The 22,986-nt window shown below is 44.5% G+C and overlaps 1 protein-coding gene across 1 annotated transcript in view; it reads left to right on the plus strand.

Moving 5' to 3' along the window:
- Positions 1–22,986, plus strand: part of NUFIP1 (nuclear FMR1 interacting protein 1) — a 93,069-nt gene that overhangs the window by 1,333 nt on the left and 68,750 nt on the right. The window contains exons 2-5 of the mRNA XM_030200523.1: positions 833–927; positions 4,083–4,187; positions 6,575–6,637; positions 8,599–8,675. Of these exons, the coding sequence (XP_030056383.1) occupies positions 833–927; positions 4,083–4,187; positions 6,575–6,637; positions 8,599–8,675 (340 nt within the window). The remainder of the gene's footprint in view (positions 1–832; positions 928–4,082; positions 4,188–6,574; positions 6,638–8,598; positions 8,676–22,986) is intronic.

Consider the following 22,986-nt stretch of genomic DNA (forward strand, 5'->3'; position numbering starts at 1 on the left):
CTGTGCTTCCTCTTGTAGCGCATCCAGTTTCTCCACTTTTGTAGTTGTTTTTGTTTCAATTTTATAGTAAGCCATGTCTGCATATAAACATCTTTTAAAATGATCCTTCTAGCAACTGAATAAGTTTTCACATTTATCATATAATGAAACTGATCCCCTTTTAATTTTTGAGAGCTTATTTGATTTTTATTTCACATTTGGAAGTAGTTTGATATATGTATATAAAATCCCTTTTATAAAATTACCTTGTATGTGATGCTGGAGTAGGCATATTCTGAAGCAGATTTTGGGTGAGTATGGCAGAGCTATTTATGTACATTATTTATAAAATACTTATAAAACCCTTCAGGATATGGGAGATGATTTACATTCCAATGATACTCATTTACATTGATGGTCAGTAAACCACATGTAATGGAGCTGTAAAAGATGCATTTGGCCTCATCTGTTTTCATAGTTCTGTCTTTAAAAGAAAGCCAGAAATGGCGTTTGGCAAGATCATGAATAGCCTTAAGTCAGTCAGTACCTATAGTATGTTAATGTCCTGAATTTTGGAGGTTATGCTATAGCAGGGCTCTCCTGTAGTGGATGTACACACATACGAACAGTAATGTCACAAATGCAGTTTTTTGTTTTCAAGAAATGTCATATTGCTACAGTATTGTGACATTTAGAACTGGAGTATAGTGTGGAAAATCAAGCCACTTTTAGTATGGCTATGTTTTGTAATTCTTTTGCAACACTTAATATACTCTGCTTTTCTAGTTGCTTTTTACTGCTCCAAGGTCGATATGTAATTGTGCTTGTGCCTTTTTTTTTTTTTTAATCCTAGTTGGATTGAGCCATTCCAATGCAGAAAGATCAGACAAAGTAACAGCTGGACGCAGGTCATCAAATAGCAATCGAGGTGGAACCAAGAAGCCAAAGGTAGAATTGAGCCACTGCAGTACTCAAATCACTCCTTTATCATATTATTTTTGTTTCTTTCTATGCAAAAGATTATATAGAAGAGGGAACTGCTTGTATTCAAATTGAAATCGCTCCTTTATCATATTATTTTTGTTTCTCTTTTTCTGTGAAAAAGATTATATAGAAGAGAACTGTTTGTATTCAAATTTGTCAGTGGTAAGAACAAAATCTCTTTCTCATTTGCCTGGAATTTACATTTTCTCATGTGATCATGAGGTCTTTAAATCACAACACAGTAGCAAAGCAACTTTAATGGTGCTTGTTGGCTACAATTTGAAAATACAGTAAGAAAGAATTCAAACTTTTGTTGTACAAGAATATATTCTTATTCCAATAGATTTTGTAGGTTCGACAGTGGACTATTTGGTGTGGTTTATGTAGGCAAAGGCCTATGGGAAATGTCGGCCTTTTTCTTATTAAAGGGCTGTTTCATTTGCTTGCATTACTACCCTTTCTGTAAGCATGTCCCTGGCACGGAGTTATGCAGAACTGTTGAACATTTGGAATCAAAACTGAGTATGTACTGGCTGTACAATCTACTGGGATCTCATTTCACTGTTCTCTTAAAAGTGAAGGCATACTAGTGATGGTATAAAGAACATTTTAGTTAGATGCTCTCTAAAAGTGTTCTTCTTGAGAGAGTCTGAATAATTGTTTGAATATTGACAACCTTCCTGTGTCATAAGGATAGTGCAGTTTGAAATGCTTCCTGTGCGATTTGCTGTCTCTAAAATGTCCCTCGTGTGCCACTACCAAACAGCTGATTTGAGTTTGATCAGCACGGTACTTGACTTTCTATGGTGGTCTTGTAAGACTTGAAATTGCAAGATCATCACTGGAATTCTGGTAAGGGAATGGGATTTGATATGACACCATTCTGTAGTTACATTCAAAGCGGTTTACATAATATATACAGGTACTGGGGCAATGGAGGGTTAAGTGACTTACCCAGAGTCACAAGGAGCTGCAGTGGGAATTGAACCAGTTCCTCTGGTTCTCAGGCTGTTGCACTAACCATTAGGTTGCTTCTTCAGTCTGTACCATGCAGCTTAAATTCAACAAGAGCCATACAGGTACAGGACCTTAAGCAGTGGTGATGGGCAGTAGTGTGTGTCAAAAGCATGGGGCAGGAGAAACGCCAAAGAGGCAGTGGCTTCAGGAGCATCAGTGAGGTGGTGCAATAAAGCGAGAAACTTCTGCAGACAGGTTGGCAGAATGGGTGAGGACCGGGTAAGGGGAGTGAAAAAAAGCGGAAAAAAAAAGGGTTATAACAATGCAGTAAGGGCCTGGTTTTAATGAGGGGTTTGTATTTTGTTTTATTTTTCATCCATACATGGGCACAGAATGAGAAAACGGTTTCAGTAAAACAGGTCTACAGTAGCTGCAGGAGACCCTTAAAAAGGAAATAGTCAGCAGCTTGGAGAGCTTTCTAAACATCCCCATGGGCTTCTCCTTCCAAGCCTTCAACCCTGGGGATAATGACAAAGAAGGCTGAGAGAGCTCTTGCCCACTGCCTCCTTTTGGGCTGTTGCCTAGATTCAAATAACATTTGTCATTTCTTGCATCAGTGACCTCTATAAGGACAATGTTAACCCCCTTTCCCTGCTGTTTGATACACCTTATACATCTCAGCGCACTGTTAATTTTCTCTGACACTTTATCACTCTGGAGTGGAGGAGTAGCCTAATGATTTGGACTTCCCTGGTTCTCAGTCTGCTGCTCATTTCAAATTTCACTGCTGCTGTTTGTGATTTGGGTAAGTTACTTAGCTCTCCTTTGCCTCAAAAAAGATATAGCGAAATTGGGAAAGGTATAGAGAAGGTCAACGAAAATGATAAAGGGGATGGGATGACTTCCCTATGAAGAAAGATTAAAAAGGCTAGGGCTCCAGCTTGAGAAGAGACTGCTGAGGGGAGATATGGTAGAGGTCTATAAAATACTGAGTGGAGTGGAACAGGTAGACATGAATCGCTTGTTTACTCTTTCCAAAAATATTAGGACTAGGGGCATGCAATGAAGCTACTAAGTAGTAAAAACAATTCAGAGAAAATATTTCTTCATTCAGCATGTAATTAAACTCTGGAATTCATTGCTAGAGAATGTGGTAAAAGCAGTTAGCTTAGCAGAGTTTAAAAAAGGTTTGGATAATTTCCTAAAAGAAAAGTCCATAAGCCATTATTAAGATAAACTTGATGAAAATCCACTGCATATTTCTAGGATAAGCATCATAAAATATATTTTACTGTTCTGGGATCTTGCCAGGTACTTGTGACCTGGATTTGCCATTGTTGGAAACAGGATACTGGTCTTGATGGACCTTTGGTCTGTCTCAGTATGGCAACACTTTTTTGTGCTTATGGCAGTTCTATAACTGGTGCCTGCAGTTATGCACGCCTTAGTTGGCACTTGAGCACACAAGTTTATAAGTTCTATAAGGGAGTGCATAAGTGCTGTGATGCATAACTGAAAGTTGAATATACTTGTGGGTGGTGCATGGGTGGGACATGGACATGTTTTCTACTTACGTACACATCTTATTGCAGAAGTGCTAAATGTTGGTCCTCGAGGTTCGCAACCCAGTTGGATTTTCCACAATGAATATGTAGGAGATCTATTTTCATGTACATTGTAGGCAAATCTCTTTCATATTCATTGTGGAAATCCTGAAAACCTGACTGGATTGTGAACCTCGAGGACCAGTGTATGCACCCCTGCCTTTTAGAATACTATAAATTGTGTGCATTGCAAGACTCATTTAGGTGCATCAACTTAACAACAGCCATAGACCTGGCGTAAGTGGGTGTGCCTAAATGTATGTGTCGATACTGACCTATGCTAGTATTCTGTAATAGAATCTTGGTGCAAAGATGCCATATACAGAGCATTAGTTCTATAATGGCATCAAGGCACCTAACGGTGCCAAATTTATAGAATTACCCCCTTAGATTTGTAAGCCCTCTGGGAACTGGGAAATACTTACTGTACATGAATATAATTCTCTGTGCTAAATCTAAATCTCTTCCCTTCATGTCGTCCAAGATAGTTACTCCTAGTAGAGAAGTTTTTGGATGCTAAGAAAACATATCCTTTGTTTTTTGTTTTTAATGTCACAGAACAAAGGAAGAAAAGAGCCAGTTTATACACATTACTGTGACACCTGCGACCGGGGCTTTAAAAACCAGCCCAAGTATGATGAGCATATCCAGCAGCACGTGAAGGTAAGAGTTCCAGTCTGGCTGGGAAAATTAGTAATTTAGATAGCATGAGGATTAAATTCCACAGAACTTTGAAATGAGAACAAATATATTTCTTTGGCACATGATCTAGAGATGGGAGTAACTAGTGAGGTAATTCAATTTGCTGATGACACAAAGTTATTCAAAGTTGTTAAATCGCAAGAGGATTGTGAAAAATTGCAAGATGACCTTACGAGATTGGGAGACTGGGCATCTAAATGACAGATGACGTTTAATGTGAGCAAGTGCAAAGCGATGCATGTGGGAAAGAGGAACCCAAACTATAGTTATATGATGCAAGGTTCCAAATTAGGAGTCTCTGACCAAGAAAGGGATGTAAGTGTCATTGTGGTGATAAATTGAGACCCTCTGCTCAGTGTGTAGCGGCAGCTAAGAAAGCAGATAGAATGTTAGGCATTATTAGGAAAGGAATGAAAAACAAAAATGAGGATGCTATAATGCCTTTGTTTCGCTCCAAAAACAAAAATGAGGTTGTTATAATGCCTTTGTTTCGCTCCATGGTGTGACCACACCTCGAATACTGTGTGCAATTCTGGTCACTGCATCTCAAAAAAGATATAGTGAAATTAGAAAAGGTACAGAGAAGGGTGACAAAAATAATAAAGTGGATGGGACGACTTCCCTATGAGGAAAAGCTAAAGCAGCTAGGGCTCTTTAGCTTGGAGAAAAGATAGCTGAGGGAAGATATGATAGAGGTCTATAAAAGTAATGAGTGAAGTGGAATGGGTAGTCGTAAATCGCTGGTTTACTCTTTCCAAAAATATTAGGACTAGGGGGTCACGCAAAGAAGCTGCAAAGTAGTAAATTTAAAACAAATCGGAGAAAATATTTCTTCACTCAATATAAGTAAACTCTGGAATTCGTTGCCAGAGAATGTGGTAATAGCAGTTAGCTTAACGGGGTTTAAAAAAAGGATTTGCTAGCGTCTTAAAAGAAAAATCCATAACCCATTTTTAAAATGGACTTGGGGAAAATCCACTGCTTATTTCTAAGATAAGCAGCATAAAATGTACTGTTTTGGGATCTTGCCAGGTACTTGTAACCTGGATTGGCCACTGTTGGAAACAAGATGCTGGGTTTGATGGATCTTCGGTTTGTCCCAGTATGGCAACACTTATGTACTTATATACATTTGTGGTTAGATCCACGGTACATTCTTGCCAATCAATGGCAAAAAAATCATGATACATCCCAGGGGAATCCTGCAGCTGCTCCTTATTTTGATATATGCTTTTCTTTGTATACAATTGTCCCTTGACTATGGACTCTCTCCTCTTTCATGAAAAGAAAGCCACAAGCATTTCTGAAAAATTACGGCAATAAAGGATGATTTTCTAGTTTTAGGAGTTTCCCTGTGCTTTTTTACATCAGGGAAAGAGTGGGACATCCGGTATTCAGTTCTTCGCTGGGCTTATTAAGAGAACAGGCATCTTTACAAGTCATTTGCACAAGGGTTATTTAAAAACTACGATTTGTTGTATTGTGTTTGCTTGATTGACCTTTCTTTCTCTTGAAATAGGGGCTCAGGAAGCACCTAAAATTGAACCACTTTTTAATTTTCATGGTCGTATGTTTAGATACTTTTGGCGCACTTCAGCCTGCAGACATATTGATGGCTGCCTGTTGAAGTTGGATGTCCCCAAATTCCAAAGTACTGAATTTTATTCCATATGGGTCTTGGTAAACATCTCCAGAATGCCACAGGGCTGACTGTCGGAGATATCGGCAGTGGTTGGGATGGGAGGTTGAGAGAGGAAGATGGGTGGGATTGAGGACAGAAAGCAGCAGGAGCCTTTGCCAGGAATCAGAATGTGTGAGCACCATAAGCGAACTTTCAGTCTTACACGCCATCTTAATTAACTTTCAGCCCCTCCCCCCACCAAGACTTTGATAGTTAAACTCAACAATCATGATCATCACTCAAGCATTGCATAAAAAAATCAGGTTAAAGTATATGCTGTTCTTTGAGTTAGGGGGCTGCTAGGATCTGTTGTTTTGTCTTGACTGCAACTGCTCTTTGCTGCACCCCAAAAGCTTCTGCCCAAGGCAACCATCTGATCCTGCCAGGAATTTAAGAAGGGGCAGAGGCCTGTGCTTGGCAGTGTGTAGTGAAAAAAAACACCTTACAAGTGCTCAATTTGAAAAAGAAATAGCTTCTTACGGAGCTGACATTTTCAATAGCTGAGTTCAGTAAACAGCACCCCTGCATGAAATTTCAGCCTTCTGGAATGGGGCATTATAACTATTTTCAGCACAACTTAAGGTGCCTTTCTTTGCCTGTAAAGTGACTAAAGAACATCTGTGTGAGCAGGTAATAATATCCTCTTATTTTGTTTCCTCTTTTGCAGTGTAAAGTAGAGAGCTGTAACTACAGTGCACACCAGAAACTTGTTCAAATTCATTGGCAAAATGTGAGTACCCGCCTGGCCATTTTCATATTCTTCTGCCTTACAGATGAAGGGAGATAATTAGAAAATTCATATTCTAGCCACGTCATGTCCTTAAATTGATATTAGAGACTTCAAGCTGTTAGAAATTTGGAAAGTATTAATGGAATAACTCTAATAAATTTATTTTGTGCATAAAACGGCTTTTATAAAATTGCACTGTGGTTATGCATGTAAGTACATATGGTGTGAAGAAGACACATACTTTGGCATGACCTGTTCTGGGGCAGTGTTTGGACAGAGTCATGATGCCTTCTCAACCTGTTTTGTTCACATGGTGGGGTAAAATTATAAAGGTGACTAATTAGCCCATTATTGTTAGTCTTCTGTGTCCATGGTACACCACACAATGGTGAATTTAGAAATGCTTTGTTTACCCAAAATCTGTTTTGTTGTATTTTTGTTCTGCATTGGTAATTACAAGAACCGCCTTTTTTTACATTCTTAACTCAAAAAAAAAAAAAAAAAAAGTTTTTGTTAACTTGTTTTACCTTCTTGTAGAGAGTGACACGGGGACGGGGACCTGCGATAACCACAGGGATGGGGACAGAGCTCACAGGGACAGACTGGGCAGGGATGGGGACAGAGCCCGTGGAGAGAGGGATGAACTTTGTCCCTATGTCATTCTCTACTTTGAAGCCTGTTAATGAACTGGACCATTATTTATGTTTGAGTGATACAGACAACGATATTTTGATTTTTTTTTTGGAAAAACAAGCAAACATGCTGGCCACAATTGGCAAGATTTGCATGGGGGATCCTGTAAATTCCTGCTACCAGCATATCTTCTAAGAATCTTCTGTTGTAGGAAGGGCTGTGGAAGACCAGGAGAGCTAGACTGAATCCTGAGATTGCTGATGACTTATTCATCCACAGTTAAAAAATGATAACAGTGCTTTATAAGGCATATTTCTCCGCCCGATAGGGCATACAGAGCGGGTTGTATTTTGTACTCCTGGACTTTTTAATAGGGTGGATTAGGATTCCTTGGGGTAGTAGATGTCAGCTCTTGTTGGGGTTGAAAGGATAGAGGGAGGTGGTGGTGGTTCTGTTATTATAGTTACTCGGTATTTGTTTTTGTGATTTATAAACAACAGTTGCACAGCATATTGTTCCTTTTTATACTTCAATAAAAAAATTTAAATATAAAGTCATAAGTGTTTGAGGCTTCTGCAGATGAGGACAGAGCCCACAGGGATGGGATGGGGAAGGAGACCGAACCTGCGGGAATGAATGGGGACAGAGACAGAATCCACTGGGACGGGTGCAAACTTTGTCCCCATGTCATTCTCTACCTTCTGGCCATCTTTTTTTCTTTTTATGGAAGTCTGAGTGAAAAGCATTAAGCTGTCAAAGTAAGATGTATATATTAAAAAAAACCTCTAAACCTGTCCATCCCCTGTGCACTGGGTGCATATGGTCTGCTCAAACATGGGATATCATTGGCATGAAGCAGCAATAATGTGGAATGCATAGCTGAAGCAGGCTGTGGGTAGATGGCAGAGACCAAAGGTAGCAAGCAGGGGCTGTTGAGCCATGGATAGCCACAGGCTGTGGGATACATTGAAACAGAGTAATGGCAAAAAGAGGAGCGTGAGGTGGAATGGGGGAGTGGGAATTAAATAGAAGTTCCTGGACTTCAGTGAATGTAATATAAAATAAGTGCTCTAATAGGCAGGAATCACTAGCAGTACTGTGAGGAACTAGTTTTATTACCCAATTACAACAGACAGCTATGTCTTCTTTCAGTGTATGTATTTTATTTATAGGCTTTAGGTTTACAGGAGCATAGTAAAATTGAGCAACAAAAGAGACAAAACATGTCCAGGCAGCCTACCACTGAAGAATGCGCTAGAAAATCGGGGAGAAGTGAAACGCTCAGTAAAAAGTTGCATAGGTAATCCATTGCAATTTTATTCTGCTAGATGCATTTTCCTGGAGCAAAGAGGATAAAACTGGACACACCAGAAGAAATCGCAAAATGGAGAGAGGCAAGAAGGAAGTGAGTATTGGTTACCTGGTATTTGTGTCAGCAGCTTCTAGTTAGCAGTGAACACACCACTTTATGAAGACAAGATCTTTTCTTGTTTGATTTGCCACTTCCTCTCTCATAAGCCTGTCAAGAGCTTGTGACTACCCAGTAATAGTTAATAAAGGGCTATAGTCCAGTTTGTGAAAAGTGAAATGCTCCAGCACAATACATTTTTTTTTTTTGTTACATTTGTACCCCGCGCTTTCCCACTCATGGCAGGCTCAATGCGGCTTACATGGGGCAATGGAGGGTTAAGTGACTTGCCCAGAGTCACAAGGAGCTGCCTGTGCCTGAAGTGGGAATTGAACTCTGTTCCTCAGTTCCCCAGGACCAAAGTCCACCACCCTAACCACTAGGCCACTGTGTATATGTGACAACCTACCTATAAATGAAAGAAATGCAGTTCCTATTTGGTTTAGGGTGATGCATTCCATAGATCGGAGAGGGTTGACAGACAAAATGACACCCTCCCCTCTGCAAAATCAAACTAGGTAGTTGGAGTAATGAAGAGACCTGTAGTGCGTGCCAAGACGCACTGTCCAAGCTGATAATGATATGGGGTTTATGTCACAAGACTGATGAGAGATTTAAGAATCTGAACGTGTGTACTCTGGAGGAAAGGAGACACAGTGGGGATATGGTACAGATATTCAAATATTTAAATGGTATAAATCTACAAACAAACATTTTCCAGAGATGGAAAGGTGATAGAACTGGAGGACATGAATTGAGGTTGCAGGGTGGCCAACTCAGGAATAATGTCAGGAAGTATTTTTTCACAGAGAGGGTGGTAGATACTTGGAATGCCCTCCCATGGGAGGTGGTGGAGATGAAAACCATGGGATGAACTCAAAGGAATCCTGTATAGAAAGCTTGGAACCAAACAACCTTAGCGGGGATTAGGTGGCAACCCCAGTAATTGAGAAGCAAAGCCAGTGCTGGGCAGACTTCTGCAGTCTGTGCCTTGATTGTGACTGTACAGATTGAGCTTCGTTGCTGGAGAACAAGGTCTGTGCTGGGCAGACTTCTACGGTCTATTCCCTGAAAATGACCAGAACAAATCGTGATCAAGGATACATATGTAGTTCACTTCATACTTTATGCGATGGACCGTATAGGTCTTTATGTGTCATCATCTACTATGTTACTCCGATAGGGTGGGGATGTTAATTTTTCATAAAAACATAAATATTTTCCATATTGGGTCAGACTTAAGGGCCATCAAGCTCAGTATCCTGTTTCTAAGAATGGCCAGTTCAAATGATAAGTACTTGGCTTTATCCCAGCATCACCCTTGGGCGCTCCTGTTGACTTTGTTCAACGTCTTCTGGTCTTTTTCAGCTCTGTCCCCCTTCTGTTATCCACCTGGATTCCATTCATGCCTCTGCAATCAGCTATTCTGCTCCAAAGCTTTGGAACAGTTTGCCCACTCATTTCCAGTTTGAATCCTCTTATGTTAGGTTTAAAGCAGCTTTAAAAACGTCTCTCTTCAGCTTCGCCAACCTTGCTCATGTCTACCTCCTCTCTTTTCCTGGTGGCTAATTTATTTATTTATTTATTTGCTGCATTAGTATCCCACATTTTCCCACTTACTTGCAGGCTCAATGTGGCTTACATTACATAGCAATGGCATCACCATTAACAGAATAAGAGGTTCAGCATATTGTTACAATTTAATGTACAAGAATAACAGGTAGGTAAGTGAGAGTAGGAAAAAATGTAATTGTTTATGTAAACCACTTAGAAGCCAGTCCCTGGCATATGCAGTATATCGTTTCTGTAAATATATAAACAGAAAAATAAATAAGGGCTTAGTAAGAACATATATCTGCTTAATTCAGTTATTTATTGCAAGTTCTGTAGTTCCACCTTATCTTTCCTAAATCCTTATGGCTCTTCTTTAGACTAGACTAGTATCCAAAGAGAAGGACAGTTCTGTGGGGGTGTCATAAACTTTTCTGTTTGATATCCTATCCACGCTAGATTTTCAGGACATTGAGGGGAGGAAACACAAGGGCTCTGACGGGAACATTTTTCCTGGTTCATGGTTTCCTGTCAGATGTGTAGAATTTTTTTTTTCTTCGAGTTCATTGGATTTTGTGAGCTAGGTATTATCTGATCTGTGGTGTAGAACAGATACTGCTGAAAGCCTTTAAACTGAAATGTAAAATGGTAATTGCAGTCAGGCCTGAAAAGGAATTGAGAGGTAAAAAAAAACCCATGGGTATTCCAAAATGACATTCCATCTCTGCTTTTTTGGCTCTCTCTTCCTACACTTGATTTATCCTTGTGCTTGAACTGATGCTAACACATTTCAGTGCAGTAATACTGCCAGAAATGATGGGGTGAAGCATCACTAGGCTCTGACATAGGGAACTATTGCTCTTTATTTTCTGCTATCATGGGCATATTATGAGATCCCTTCTATATACTGCTCTAGCTTCCACTCCTGCAGCTCTCTCATCTATCACTGTTTCCTCACCTCATCCTAATCCACTCAAAAGGAGGGTCAAGGCAAATCACAATAAGAAATGGAAGGAAATGGGCAATAGTCCCAAGGTGGGCTGTTAAGACGCCTGTGACACTTCCCTTGAGAAAGTTGGTGGACGAAACGGGTCCCCGTTGGGAGTTATGGTATCGGATGTTCAGCAGCCTGACCAGTTTAAGAAGCTAAGTTACCTTAACCATTTTCATATATTTATAAGTTGACTTTTGTATAAAAGGTTTTTGAAGCATTAAAAGCAGACAAAAAACAGTAAAAAAAAAAAAAAAGCAGAAATGTTTTTGAGGAGGTTTTTGGCCAATGATGAACAATAGCCCGGTGAGTGCTTTGAAGAAATTGGTTGAAAGCATCTGGGCAGTTTGAGGTCCTTTCCTCCTCTATGTGATTTTTAATATCATCCTATAGTAATAAGGGTAAAGTATCTATAGTTCATTGTTGGAAGTATTTCTTGAGATTCTGTAGAAGAATTTTATATATGTGGCAATAGTCCCAATAGACAATTTGAAATATAGGGAAATACTGGTCAAATAATATGTTTTCAAATATCGTCTGAAAATAGAATGTTTATTTCTCTAAGGGTTCGTAGAAGCTTATTCTGTAGTTTTGGTCCTCAGCCTACTGTAGATCTCAGTCTAGTAGTTGTTTTCCGACACAATGAGTTAGAAGGAATTCTTAAGTAAATTTCCTGAGATGAATGTAGAGATTTAATTGAGGAATACAGATGAACAGAGGTAATCCAGAGCTCAGCCATACAAAATTTTATGAATGAATGATAAAAGTTTGAACTCTATTCTAACTTTTATAAGAAGCCAGTGCAACTTTTTAAGGAATGGAGAAGCATGATCTGTTGGTTTAGCTCCAAAAATCAATTTAGCCACTTCATTCTGCACAATCTGGAGTTTGCGAAGCTGGTGATCTGGAAGGCCAAGCAAAACTATATTGCAGTAGTCCAATTGTGTCAAGGATACTGACCTGTCAAAGCTAGTTGGAATTGACATGAGTCTAAAAATGGTTTTATTCTGTCTACCATTCCCTGTTTGTTAGTGGTATTAGTCTATTGCCAGTGTTGCTTAGTGATGTTATTCCTGATGTTATTCCCCCTGAGAGCTTGTCCCAAGACCAGTATAGGATTAAAGGAGCTTTGCCTCGCTACGAGCAAAGGGCAATAATGAAATGGTTACTGACAGCTATAATAATAGATGTGTGTTAGTTACATATATGCAAAAACACTAGAGCAGTGGTTCCCAAATCGGTCCTGGAGGCACCCCAGCCAGTCAGGTTTTCAGGATACCCACAATGAATATTCATATATTGAAAAGAGTCTGACCACAGTGGTCCATGCCATGATAACATCACAAATAGACTACTGTAATGCCCTGTGCACTGGCCAAACCAGAAAGTTTGTACCAGCTCCAGCTAATTCAGAATGCTGCAGCACGACGGATAGAAGGCTGCAAGTGGTGTGACCGCATCACACTTTTCCTGCGAAAGCTTCACTGGCTACCAGTATCTTACAGGGCTAAATTAAAAATTGTATTTGATTTTCATGGTCCTCAGACAAAATGGGCCAGAGTACTTAATGAATAAGTTATTCCTTTACACACCTTTGAGACCTCTAAGGTCCTCTCAGGGATCATCACTATCTGTACCCTCGTCAAAAAAAATTGTACAATGTGATGCCTGCCAGTGAGCCTTCTCAGGAGTAGCCCCCACGTTCTGGAATTTACTCTCAAGGGCTACGTGTAACTCAAGACTATCTCTACTTCAGGAAGCAGTTGAATGCTTGGCTCTTCTCCCAAGCCTTTAATACATAGAGTGACTGACTATCATTCATTCTGCACCTGGATTAACTTGCTACACCCAGTGTAAATTAGATCAGTTCCTTTGCTTAACTATACAAAGAACTTGCTTTGAGTTAGTCAACCATCAAATTATCCCAACTGACTCTCTACCACACATCTTGTTTCCATCATTTATCTGCTGTTGGTTCCTCAGCTATAAATATATTATGTTAAATATGTATATATTTTTTATACTGTTTCACGGTAGCTCTATTATTAGGTTTCAATTTGTTTTCAAATTTACCTCATTTATTGTATTTACCCCCCTATTTACTAAAGCTTAGCTCGAGTTATCTGCAGCAGGGCCTATTTTATTCCTATGGGCCCTGCTACATATAACTCAAGCTAAGCTTTAGTAAACAACCACCTTAGTTTATTCTTGGTTATTTTACTGTTATGCTGTAAACAAAATTATAAGCTTTTTTTTTTAATGTTAACCTGTTCCTGCTGTACACTGCCTTGGGTGAATCTCTTGATAAAGGTGGTTAATAAATAAATGAATGAATGAGAGAGATTCGCATGCACTGCCTCCACTGCATGCAAATCTATCATGAATATTCATTGTGGATATCCTGAAAACCTGACTGACTGGGGTGCCTCCAGGAGCAGGTTTGAGAACAAGTGCACTAGAACCTAGAACCTAGAACCAAGCTCTTTTCAAACCCCAAGAAAGAAAAATGATCCTTTCTTCTTCAAGTTCTTAATTCACACTACATCATTAACAATCTAGCTAGCATGAGATTATTTTTTTTTCTCAGTCCTGATTCCCATTTATAATATTATTTTTTAAAGACGTCATATCTTTCTAGCATCTTACTATTTCTATAGCGCTACTAGACATACACAGCGCTATACATTTGAACATGTAAGAGACAGTTTGTGCTTGGCAGAGCTTACAATCTAATCAAGACAGACGGGACAAATAAATAAGGGAATTACTTAAGTGTGCAGTTTGGAGCTTTTTCGGGGCTTAAAATAAACTTTGAGAAATCTGAGGCCCTGGTGGTACCTGCCCATTGCAACTGTTAGCGAGAGCCCTCCTTCCCCCTAGCATGGTCAGGGGGTACCTTGCAATTACCTAGGAGTGTACTGCAACTTAAATATGGCAGTGGTGTATAAAAAAAAAAGTGAGGAATAAGTTGGATTCCATAAAGGCCCTTTGACACAGATGGCGTGACCTACCTACCTTCCTCTATTATGGAAAGGGTGGCACTGAGTAAGATGGTTGTCTTGCCTAAGTTATATCTTCTCCAAATGACATCCCTTTGGATCACGCAGAAAGATGAATTAGTGTATTGGGGGATAATGACCTCTTATTTGGAAGGCTCAGAAAACACAAATTGGCTACAACAAACTTATTAGGCATAGGTTACGTGGGAAAGTTGTCTGCCTGATCTGTGGCTGTGGCTCTACAACATGGCAGCGTTACTACGTTGGCTCCATGAAATACATACGGGAGTCTATAAATATGCCTCTATGTTTGGATGGACAGTGTCTCGCCAACTTTGGTATTTAACGCACTTCATTCTAGAGGACTTGTTGTCCAACTTCCCCCCTTGCTGCACCCTTTGAAAAAGGCCTGAGAATGGTGGAGGTGCAGGTTGGGGGGGGGGGGGGTGCAGGGTCCTTCCCCCTTTCTGGAATTTGTGAGTAATCCACACTTCCATATCATCAAGCTGATCAATCCATAGACTGGTGGGTTGTGTCCATCTACCAGCAGGTGGAGATAGAGAGCAAACTTTTGCCTCCCTATATGTGGTCATGTGCTGCCGGAAACTCCTCAGTATGTTCTCTATCTCAGCAGGTGGTGGTCACACACAGCAGCAGCTCTGGCTAGGCCTCCAAGCCTAATTTTTAGGTTTTGTTGAGTGCCTGGGGTTGAGGGCTCTTTTGAGCAAGTGCAAACCTGGTGGTGCCAGGTCCCTCCTTTTCTCCCCCCTCCCGCTGGCTCCGTTAAAAAAAAAAAAAATTTTGAACGTCCTTAAAGGCGTTTATTTCGACGTTTATTTAAGCGTCTATTGCAGCTACTCACTGGGACACCAGGTCGTTACAGCTCGGAGCGGACAGCAGGTAATTTTTACCTTTTTATAGCGGGCAGGGGGTTCCCCGATTCTTCTCCTCGTGGCATATGGCGTCGGAGAGGGCGAGGGCGCAAAGGGTCGCTCCCCGGATCGCTTGAGCGCTTCTAGAGGGGATGCGGGGGTCTTAAAGCCTGATTCGCCCTTGTCGGGTGACAGTTTCGTGACCGATGTATGTCCCGGTCCTTCCTCCGGCGTGGCGGTTTTTCCCGCCATAAACGCCCATCCCCCGCTCCTCGCCTCCGCCATCTTGGCCGGCCACGCGGCTCGGACGGCTTCTTCTTGGGCCGCCCTTGAGGTTGGAGACATTAATGCCATGAACGCCCTTAATTTGGGCGACGGCACAAAAGCGGCTAAAGTTAAGAGCCGTTCTTCCCGCGCGGCTCCTTCGCGGAGTGTCACGCCGGACGCCATTTTGGATGCGCAGCATGTCTCTCCCCCGCTCTTGCGAGCGCCGGTTGAGGGTGCGTCTAGGGCTGTTGCCCAGGCTGCGGAAGTGCACAGTCTGGGGGGTTTCTCCCCCGAGTTTGTTTTGCTGCTGCATCAGGCCTTCCTCATGCACAACGCTGCCCCTGCTCCCTCGTCTGGAAAAGAGGTTGAGGTTCCCAGAGGCAAACGCCCTCGGGTTGATTCCCAGGCCTTGGAGGAATTTGTCTCCTCCGATGTAGATGAGGGCAGCGTGTCTGAGGTCTCCCAACGGTCCTTTGCGGATTCCTTGGAGGAGACGGATCCCCGCTCGCATGGAGCGGATGACCCCTCTGCAGCGCGGCTCTTTAGCCCAGAGGATTTGCCCAACCTGTTGGTACAGGCCATGGACACTTTGAAGATTTCCTCTCCGGAGGACGTCTCTCCTTCAGCCCCTGTTGGCTCTGCCATTATGCTGGGGACGAAGCGCCCGCCTAGAACCTTCCACGTGCATGATGCCATGCACACCTTAATTTCGGCTCAGTGGGATGTCCCAGAAGCGAGCCTTAAAGTGGCTAGGGCTATGTCCCGCCTCTATCCTTTGGCTGTGAGTGAACGTGAGGCCTATCTGTGGCCTACCGTGGATTCTTTAATCACTGCGGTGACTAAGAAAACGGCGTTGCCGGTGGAAGGTGGCACGGCCCTAAAGGACGCCCAAGACAGAAGATTGGAGGCGGCCTTAAGGTCGTCCTTTGAGGCGGCTGCTTTAAGTTTGCAGGCCTCAGTTTGCGGCTCCTATGTGGCCAGGGCGTGCCTGACTATGGTGCAGCGGGCTTCCCCCTCGGATCATTCCTTGAGGGCTGATTGGCCGGCCCTGGAATCGGGCTTAGCCTATTTGGCAGACTTGCTGTATGATGTCTTGAGGGCCTCAGCGAAAGGCATGGCTCAGACAATCTCTGCGCGGCGGTGGCTTTGGCTGAAACATTGGTCGGCTGACCACACCTCTAAATCCCGCCTGGCTAGGTTGCCTTTTAAAGGCAAGCTGCTCTTTGGGGTCGAGCTGGACAAAATCGTGACCGATCTCGGCACGTCTAAGGGCAAGAAGTTACCAGAGGTCAGGGCTCGAGCTAGTACTCGTCCCGGTACCTTCAGAGGACGGTTGCAGGAAGCCCGTCGGTATCGCCCGGGCAAGTCGGGTTACTCTGCCCCCTCTTCCTTTAAGAGGACTTTCTCCCCCAAGCAGCATTCCTTTCGCAGAGACCGCCGTCCCGGAGGTGCTTCCTCCGGTCCTCCCCCAGGGTCTCGTACCCAATGACGGGGCCTTGGTCCACGCCCCAGTGCAGATTGGAGGACGACTGTCCTTGTTTCTGGGCGAGTGGACCACAATAACTTCAGACGCGTGGGTGCTGGAAGTCATCAGAGACGGCTACAAGCTAGAGTTCTGCCGACCCTTAAAAGATGGGTTCGTACTCTCTCCCTGCTAATCTCCGGTCAAAGCTGTGGCAGTACAGCAGACCTTGGACAATCTGATCCGCCTGGGCGCGGTCGTTCCGGTGCCAGAAAGTCAGCTTGGCAAGGGACGTTACTCCATTTACTTTGTGGTACCAAAGAAAGGAGGTTCTGTCCGGCCTATCCTCGACCTCAAAGGGGTCAATCGGGCCTTGAAAGTGCGGCACTTTCGCATGGAGACTCTCCGCTCTGTTATAGCGGCAGTGAAGGCAGGAGAGTTCCTGGCATCCTTGGACATCAAGGAAGCGTACCTGCATATTCCCATCTGGCCTCCTCATCAACGCTTTCTGCGTTTTGCAGTCCTGGGACGACACTTCCAGTTCAGAGCCCTCCCATTCGGGTTGGCTACTGCTCCGCGGACCTTTTCCAAAGTAATGGTGGTCATCGCGGCCTTCCTACGAAAGGAAGGGGTACAAGTCCATCCTTATCTGGACGACTGGTTGATCCGAGCCCCCTCTTATGCAGAGTGCGGCAAAGCTGTGGACCGGGTAGTTGCTCTTTTGAGCTCCCTGGGATGGATCATCAACTGGGAGAAGAGCCAGCTGCGCCCGACTCAGTCCCTGGAGTACCTGGGAGTTCAATTCGACACCCAAGTGGGCAGAGTGTTCCTGCCAGACAATCGGATTGTCAAACTTCAGGCTCAGGTGGACCAGTTCCTAGTAGCCTCTCCTCTTCGGGCTTGGGACTATGTGCAGCTGTTGGGCTCTATGACGGCCACGATGGAAGTAGTGCCCTGGGCCAGGGCTCATATGAGACCACTTCAACACTCTTTGTTGCAGCGCTGGACTCCGATGTCGGAGGATTATGCTGTGCGCCTTCCCCTGGACCCAGCAGTGCGCAAGGCACTGAGCTGGTGGATGCAGACAGACAAGTTGTCTGCGGGAATGCCTCTGGTGACCCCAGAGTGGATTGTCGTCACGACGGACGCCTCGTTGTCGGGCTGGGGAGCCCACTGCTTGGGAAGGACAGCGCAGGGGCTCTGGTCTCCTGCAGAGGCAAAGTGGTCTATCAACCTCCTGGAACTCAGCCATTCGGTTGGCGCTTTTGGAGTTCATCCCGGTACTGGTGTGGAAGCCTGTACGGGTCATGTCGGACAATGCCACGGCTGTGGCCTATGTCAACCGCCAGGGAGGTACCAAGAGCGCCCCTCTAGCCAAGGAGGCTATGAATCTTTGCCGGTGGGCGGAAGCGAACCTGGAGCAGCTTTCAGCGGCCCACATTGCCGGAGTCATGAATGTCAAGGCGGACTTTCTCAGTCGCCATACCTTGGAGCCCGGAGAGTGGCAGCTATCTGCTCAGGCGTTCTTGGACATCACGAAGCGCTGGGGCCAGCCGAGCCTAGATCTGATGGCGTCATCGGCCAATTGCCAAGTGCCGCGCTTTTTCAGCAGAGGACGGGACCCTCGTTCCCTGGGAGTAGATGCTCTTCTCCAACAGTGGCCGACACAAGAGCTTCTCTATGTGTTCCCGCCCTGGCCCATGTTGGGCAGGGTGCTAGACCGGGTGGCAAAGCATCCCGGCAGGGTAATCCTGGTGGGTCCGGATTGGCCCAGACGTCCCTGGTATGCGGACTTGATCAGGCTCTCAGTCGACGATCCTCTGCGGCTGCCAGTGGAGCAGGGCCTGTTACATCAGGGTCCCGTGGTGATGGAGGATCCCTCCCCCTTTGGTCTTACGGCCTGGCTATTGAGCGGCAGCGTCTGAGGAAGAAGGGCTTCTCAGACAAGGTCATCGCCACTATGCTGAGAGCGAGGAAGCGCTCTACTTCTACTGCTTACGCCAGGGTTTGGCGTATCTTTGCAGCGTGGTGTGAAGCAGGCTCACTTTCTCCCTTCACTGCTCCAATTTCTTCAGTGTTGGCGTTCCTGCAAGAAGGTCTGGAGAAAGGCCTGTCGCTCAGTTCCCTTAGAGTCCAGGTAGCGGCTCTGGCTTGCTTCAGGGGCCGCCTGAAGGGTGTTTCCCTGGCTTCGCAGCCAGATGTGGTGCGCTTTCTCAGGGGAGTTAATCACCTGCGCCCTCCTCTGCACTCAGTGGTGCCTGCGTGGAATCTCAACCTGGTGCTAAGAGCATTGCAGAAGCCGCCTTTTGAACCCTTGTCGAGGGCATCTCTGAAAGACCTGACGTTGAAAGCAGTCTTTTTGATGGCTATCACTTCAGCCAGAAGAGTTTCCGAGCTCCAGGCGCTCTCTTGTCGAGAGCCTTTTCTGCAGTTCACTGAGGCAGGAGTGACTATTCGCACAGTGCCTTCCTTCCTGCCCAAGATTGTTTCTCGCTTCCATGTGAATCAGCAGCTCTGTCTCCCTTCCTTTCGTAGGGAGGACTACCCAGAGGAGTACTCTGCTCTTAAATATCTGGATGTGAGACGAGTCATCATCAGATACTTGGAAGTGACCAATGATTTCCGGAAGTCAGATCATCTGTTTGTCCTGTTTGCAGGTTCTCGTAGGGGTCTGCAGGCTGCTAAGCCTACAGTGGCAAGATGGGTCAAGGAAGCCATTGCAGCGGCTTATGTGGCCGCGGGGAAGGTGCCGCCTATCCAGCTGAAGGCTCACTCCACAAGAGCTCAGGCGGCCTCGATGGCAGAGGCCGGGTCCGTCTCCTTGGAAGAGATATGCAAGGCGGCAACTTGGGCTTCGGCTCATACATTCTCCAAGCATTACTGTTTGACTGTGGCTGCACGGGCGGAGGCCCGGTTTGGAGCTTCAGTGTTGAGGTCAGGGATTTCAATGTCCCGCCCTGGGTGAGTACTGCTTCGGTACATCCCACCAGTCTATGGATTGATCAGCTTGATGATATGGAAGGTAAAATTATGTATAATCATACCTGATAATTTTCTTTCCATTAATCATAGCTGATCAATCCATAGCCCCTCCCAGATATCTGTACTGTTTTTATTCTGGTTGCATTTCAGGTTCAAGTTTAGTCTTCAGTTACTTCAGAAAGACTTCGTGTTCAAGTTTTTTCACTTGGATTCTTCAAGAGTTGAGACGAGTTTGTGTTACAGTGAGCTGCTGCATTCCTCTCCCCTCCGTTTTACGGGGCTGGATTGAGACTTAAAATTCTGCCGGCACTCCCTCCCGCTTCGTGCGGCTGTAGGGCAGCTTTGTACCCCTCCCGCTTCGGCGGTGTTAGGGTCAGTCAGCTCCTCCCGCGGTTGCGGTTGCAGGATAAGCCAGATCCCCCCGCATCGGCGGGTGTGGTGTCCCTCCCCCGCTCCGCGGGGATGAGCTGGACGGATTCCCCTCCCCCACTTGTGTGGGGATGAGCTGGGTTAATTCCCCTCCCCCGTTTCGGCGGTGGTGAGCTGGGCAGAGTGTCCCTTCGTGGGTGTAATTCTCTGAGTCCTGCGGATGGAGCTTTGATATCGACATACTGAGGAGTTTCCGGCAGCACATGACCACATATAGGGAGGCAAAAGTTTGCTCTCTATCTCCACCTGCTGGTAGATGGACACAACCCACCAGTCTATGGATTGATCAGCTATGATTAATGGAAAGAAAATTATCAGGTATGATTATACATAATTTTACCTTCAGAGTACATCTCCCTTTGGTAGCTGGCTACAGGGGGTTGTAGATACATTGGCAGGTAACAGCTCTGGGGGTGGGCAGCTTTCCCTCATTTTCTACTTGCAAAGTGGAATAGGATCTACCTTCAATTACGGCACTACTGTTTTGCTTTGCAACGCTCAAACACTCTGTATTCTGCCTTCACTACTTTAGATAGTATCTTCTTACATATACCTGCATGTAATAATAGATTGGCAATAAGGTATAACTTAGGGAGGGAACAGAGGCCAACACAATTTTTCATGCAATTAGCTGCTTCCTAGAGTTTACAGTTTGAGGAGGAGGCGACGGGCTCCTGTTTTGCTACAGCGTTTCAAGTTACCCCTCACGTGGGCTTCCATGAAATTCAGTTTAAAATTCTTCACAATGCTTATATAACTAGGTGTATGGTGAAGTGTAAATCTTGTTGGAGCACTTTAGTAGAGCTTTTCTTAGAATGCCTGAAGCTCCAGGGCTTTTGGATTGGAATATTTAAAAAGCTGGAATGTGTTTTGTGTATCTCGCCAGAGTGGTCATATACAGCTGTTCTTCTGGGTCTTGAGGCACACCTTGAAAGGCAGGGAATCCCAGAATTTCAAAGCAAGTTTCTTCTTTAGTTTTGTACTAGTGAAAAAAGTAATATTACAACACTGGGTGGACACAAATCCCCCTACAGTACAGAAATGGAATGTAGCCATGTACCAAGCCAAGGGCAGGTGATCAACCTGAATAAAGCACATTTATTCTCTTTGGAGACAGTTTCAGGAGCAAGCGCCTGATGTCCAGCTGGAATGGCGGGGGGGGGGGGGGGGGGGGGATTAAAAATGAATAGAATGCACATGAAAGGTGTCTTTGGCATTTGATCTTTGATGTTGGTTGTAATAACTGTTGTACACTGCTACAATGTGTTGTTCTATCTATCTATCTAATATAATAATTTGCTCCTGCAACGTTCCAATTTCTCTCACTGCGTTCGTAACCATCTCCTGACGTCACTCTCCCGCAGTAGAAGCCTGTTTGCCTGACGTCAGGAGATGTTACTGTTGCCTGGGAAACCGTGATACGTCTTCACCTCCCAGTTCAGCAGTCCCGCCCCCCCCTCCCCCGTACGTCTCCTCTGATGTCCGCGCCACCCCTCTCCTCCCGTGTCCACTGGCCAGCGCCTCCCGTTTTACCTCCTGCTCGGCCACCCATACTGAAGTCCAGCAAGTACAGACGCCGCTTCAGACAGGTTGTGGTTTTGCTTCTGTTTCTGCAGTTCCTGTGGTCCCGCCCTTCTGCAAACAGGAAATGAGGGCGGGACCAGAGGAACAGCTGAAACAAGCGGCGTCTGTACTTGCTGCACTTCAGTGTTGCCGGACGAGCAGGAGGTAAAACTTTTTAAAAAGCAGCTGCCACGTACGAAGGGCTGGGGCACCTGCACACGTCCTCCTTGCTGTCGGAGGCCACAGAGACAGAGGGAGGGAGGTGCTGGCCGGCAGAAATGGGAGGGGGGGGGGTCCTGAGGTGAGAGGGGGAGGGGGTGCTGGGAGGGGGTGATGTGGAGGGGGGAAGAGGAGGTCAGTGGTGCAGAGGCTTAGGCCTGGGATAAAAATGGACAGTGGAAGGCCTCTAAGAAGAGATGGGTCTTTAGATCAGTCTTAGACCACTGTAGGCAGGATTGAGACCTAAGATGTTCCAGAGCTCTGGGCCTTGTATAGAGAAAATGGCATTCCTGATTCTAGCATGTGCAATATCATGAAAAGTAGGAACAAACAGGCAAAGTTGAGTGGAGGAGTGGAGAGATCAAGCTAGGACATAGTGAGGTGCTAGACATGCAAGAAATGAGGGGGTCCCCTGTAGCCTGTATGTTAAAACAAACAGAAAAGTGCCCACTTTTCTGTTTGTTTTACAAAGTATCCCTGGGTCTTCTTTGAGTTCTCCTCGCTTTGTGGATTCTCTATTGCCTGTATCTTAAAGACCAGAATCAAGATTTTATAGGTGATAATGATAGGAGACCGGATGTCAGTGAGAGGACAGTAGCAGAGGTGTAACATGATCTTATTTTTGTGCACCATGAATGAGTTTTATTGCCGTATTTTCAACAAGCTGTAACCAGTGGAGATCCTGCTCTTTCTTTTCAATGTTATCTTCTATGGAACCTCCTGGGAACGTCTCTGCTCATCACATATATGTGTGAAATGACTATGTGTATATTCTAACCTGCCGGAACAAAAAAGATGAAACCAAAGCTAATCCAAGTAATCAGGTCTTTGTCTCAAAAATGATGTAAGTCAATTATCGAAAGGCTCAACATGGCTGTGTTTCGCCAGGCATGCCTTTATCAGGAGCCTTATCTTATTGACTGCATAAACAAGAGTGTGAAGAAATGAGGACTGGTACAAATATAGTACACAT

The sequence above is a fragment of the Microcaecilia unicolor genome, chromosome 4 (assembly GCF_901765095.1).
Source record: "Microcaecilia unicolor chromosome 4, aMicUni1.1, whole genome shotgun sequence".
NCBI lineage: Eukaryota > Metazoa > Chordata > Amphibia > Gymnophiona > Siphonopidae > Microcaecilia > Microcaecilia unicolor.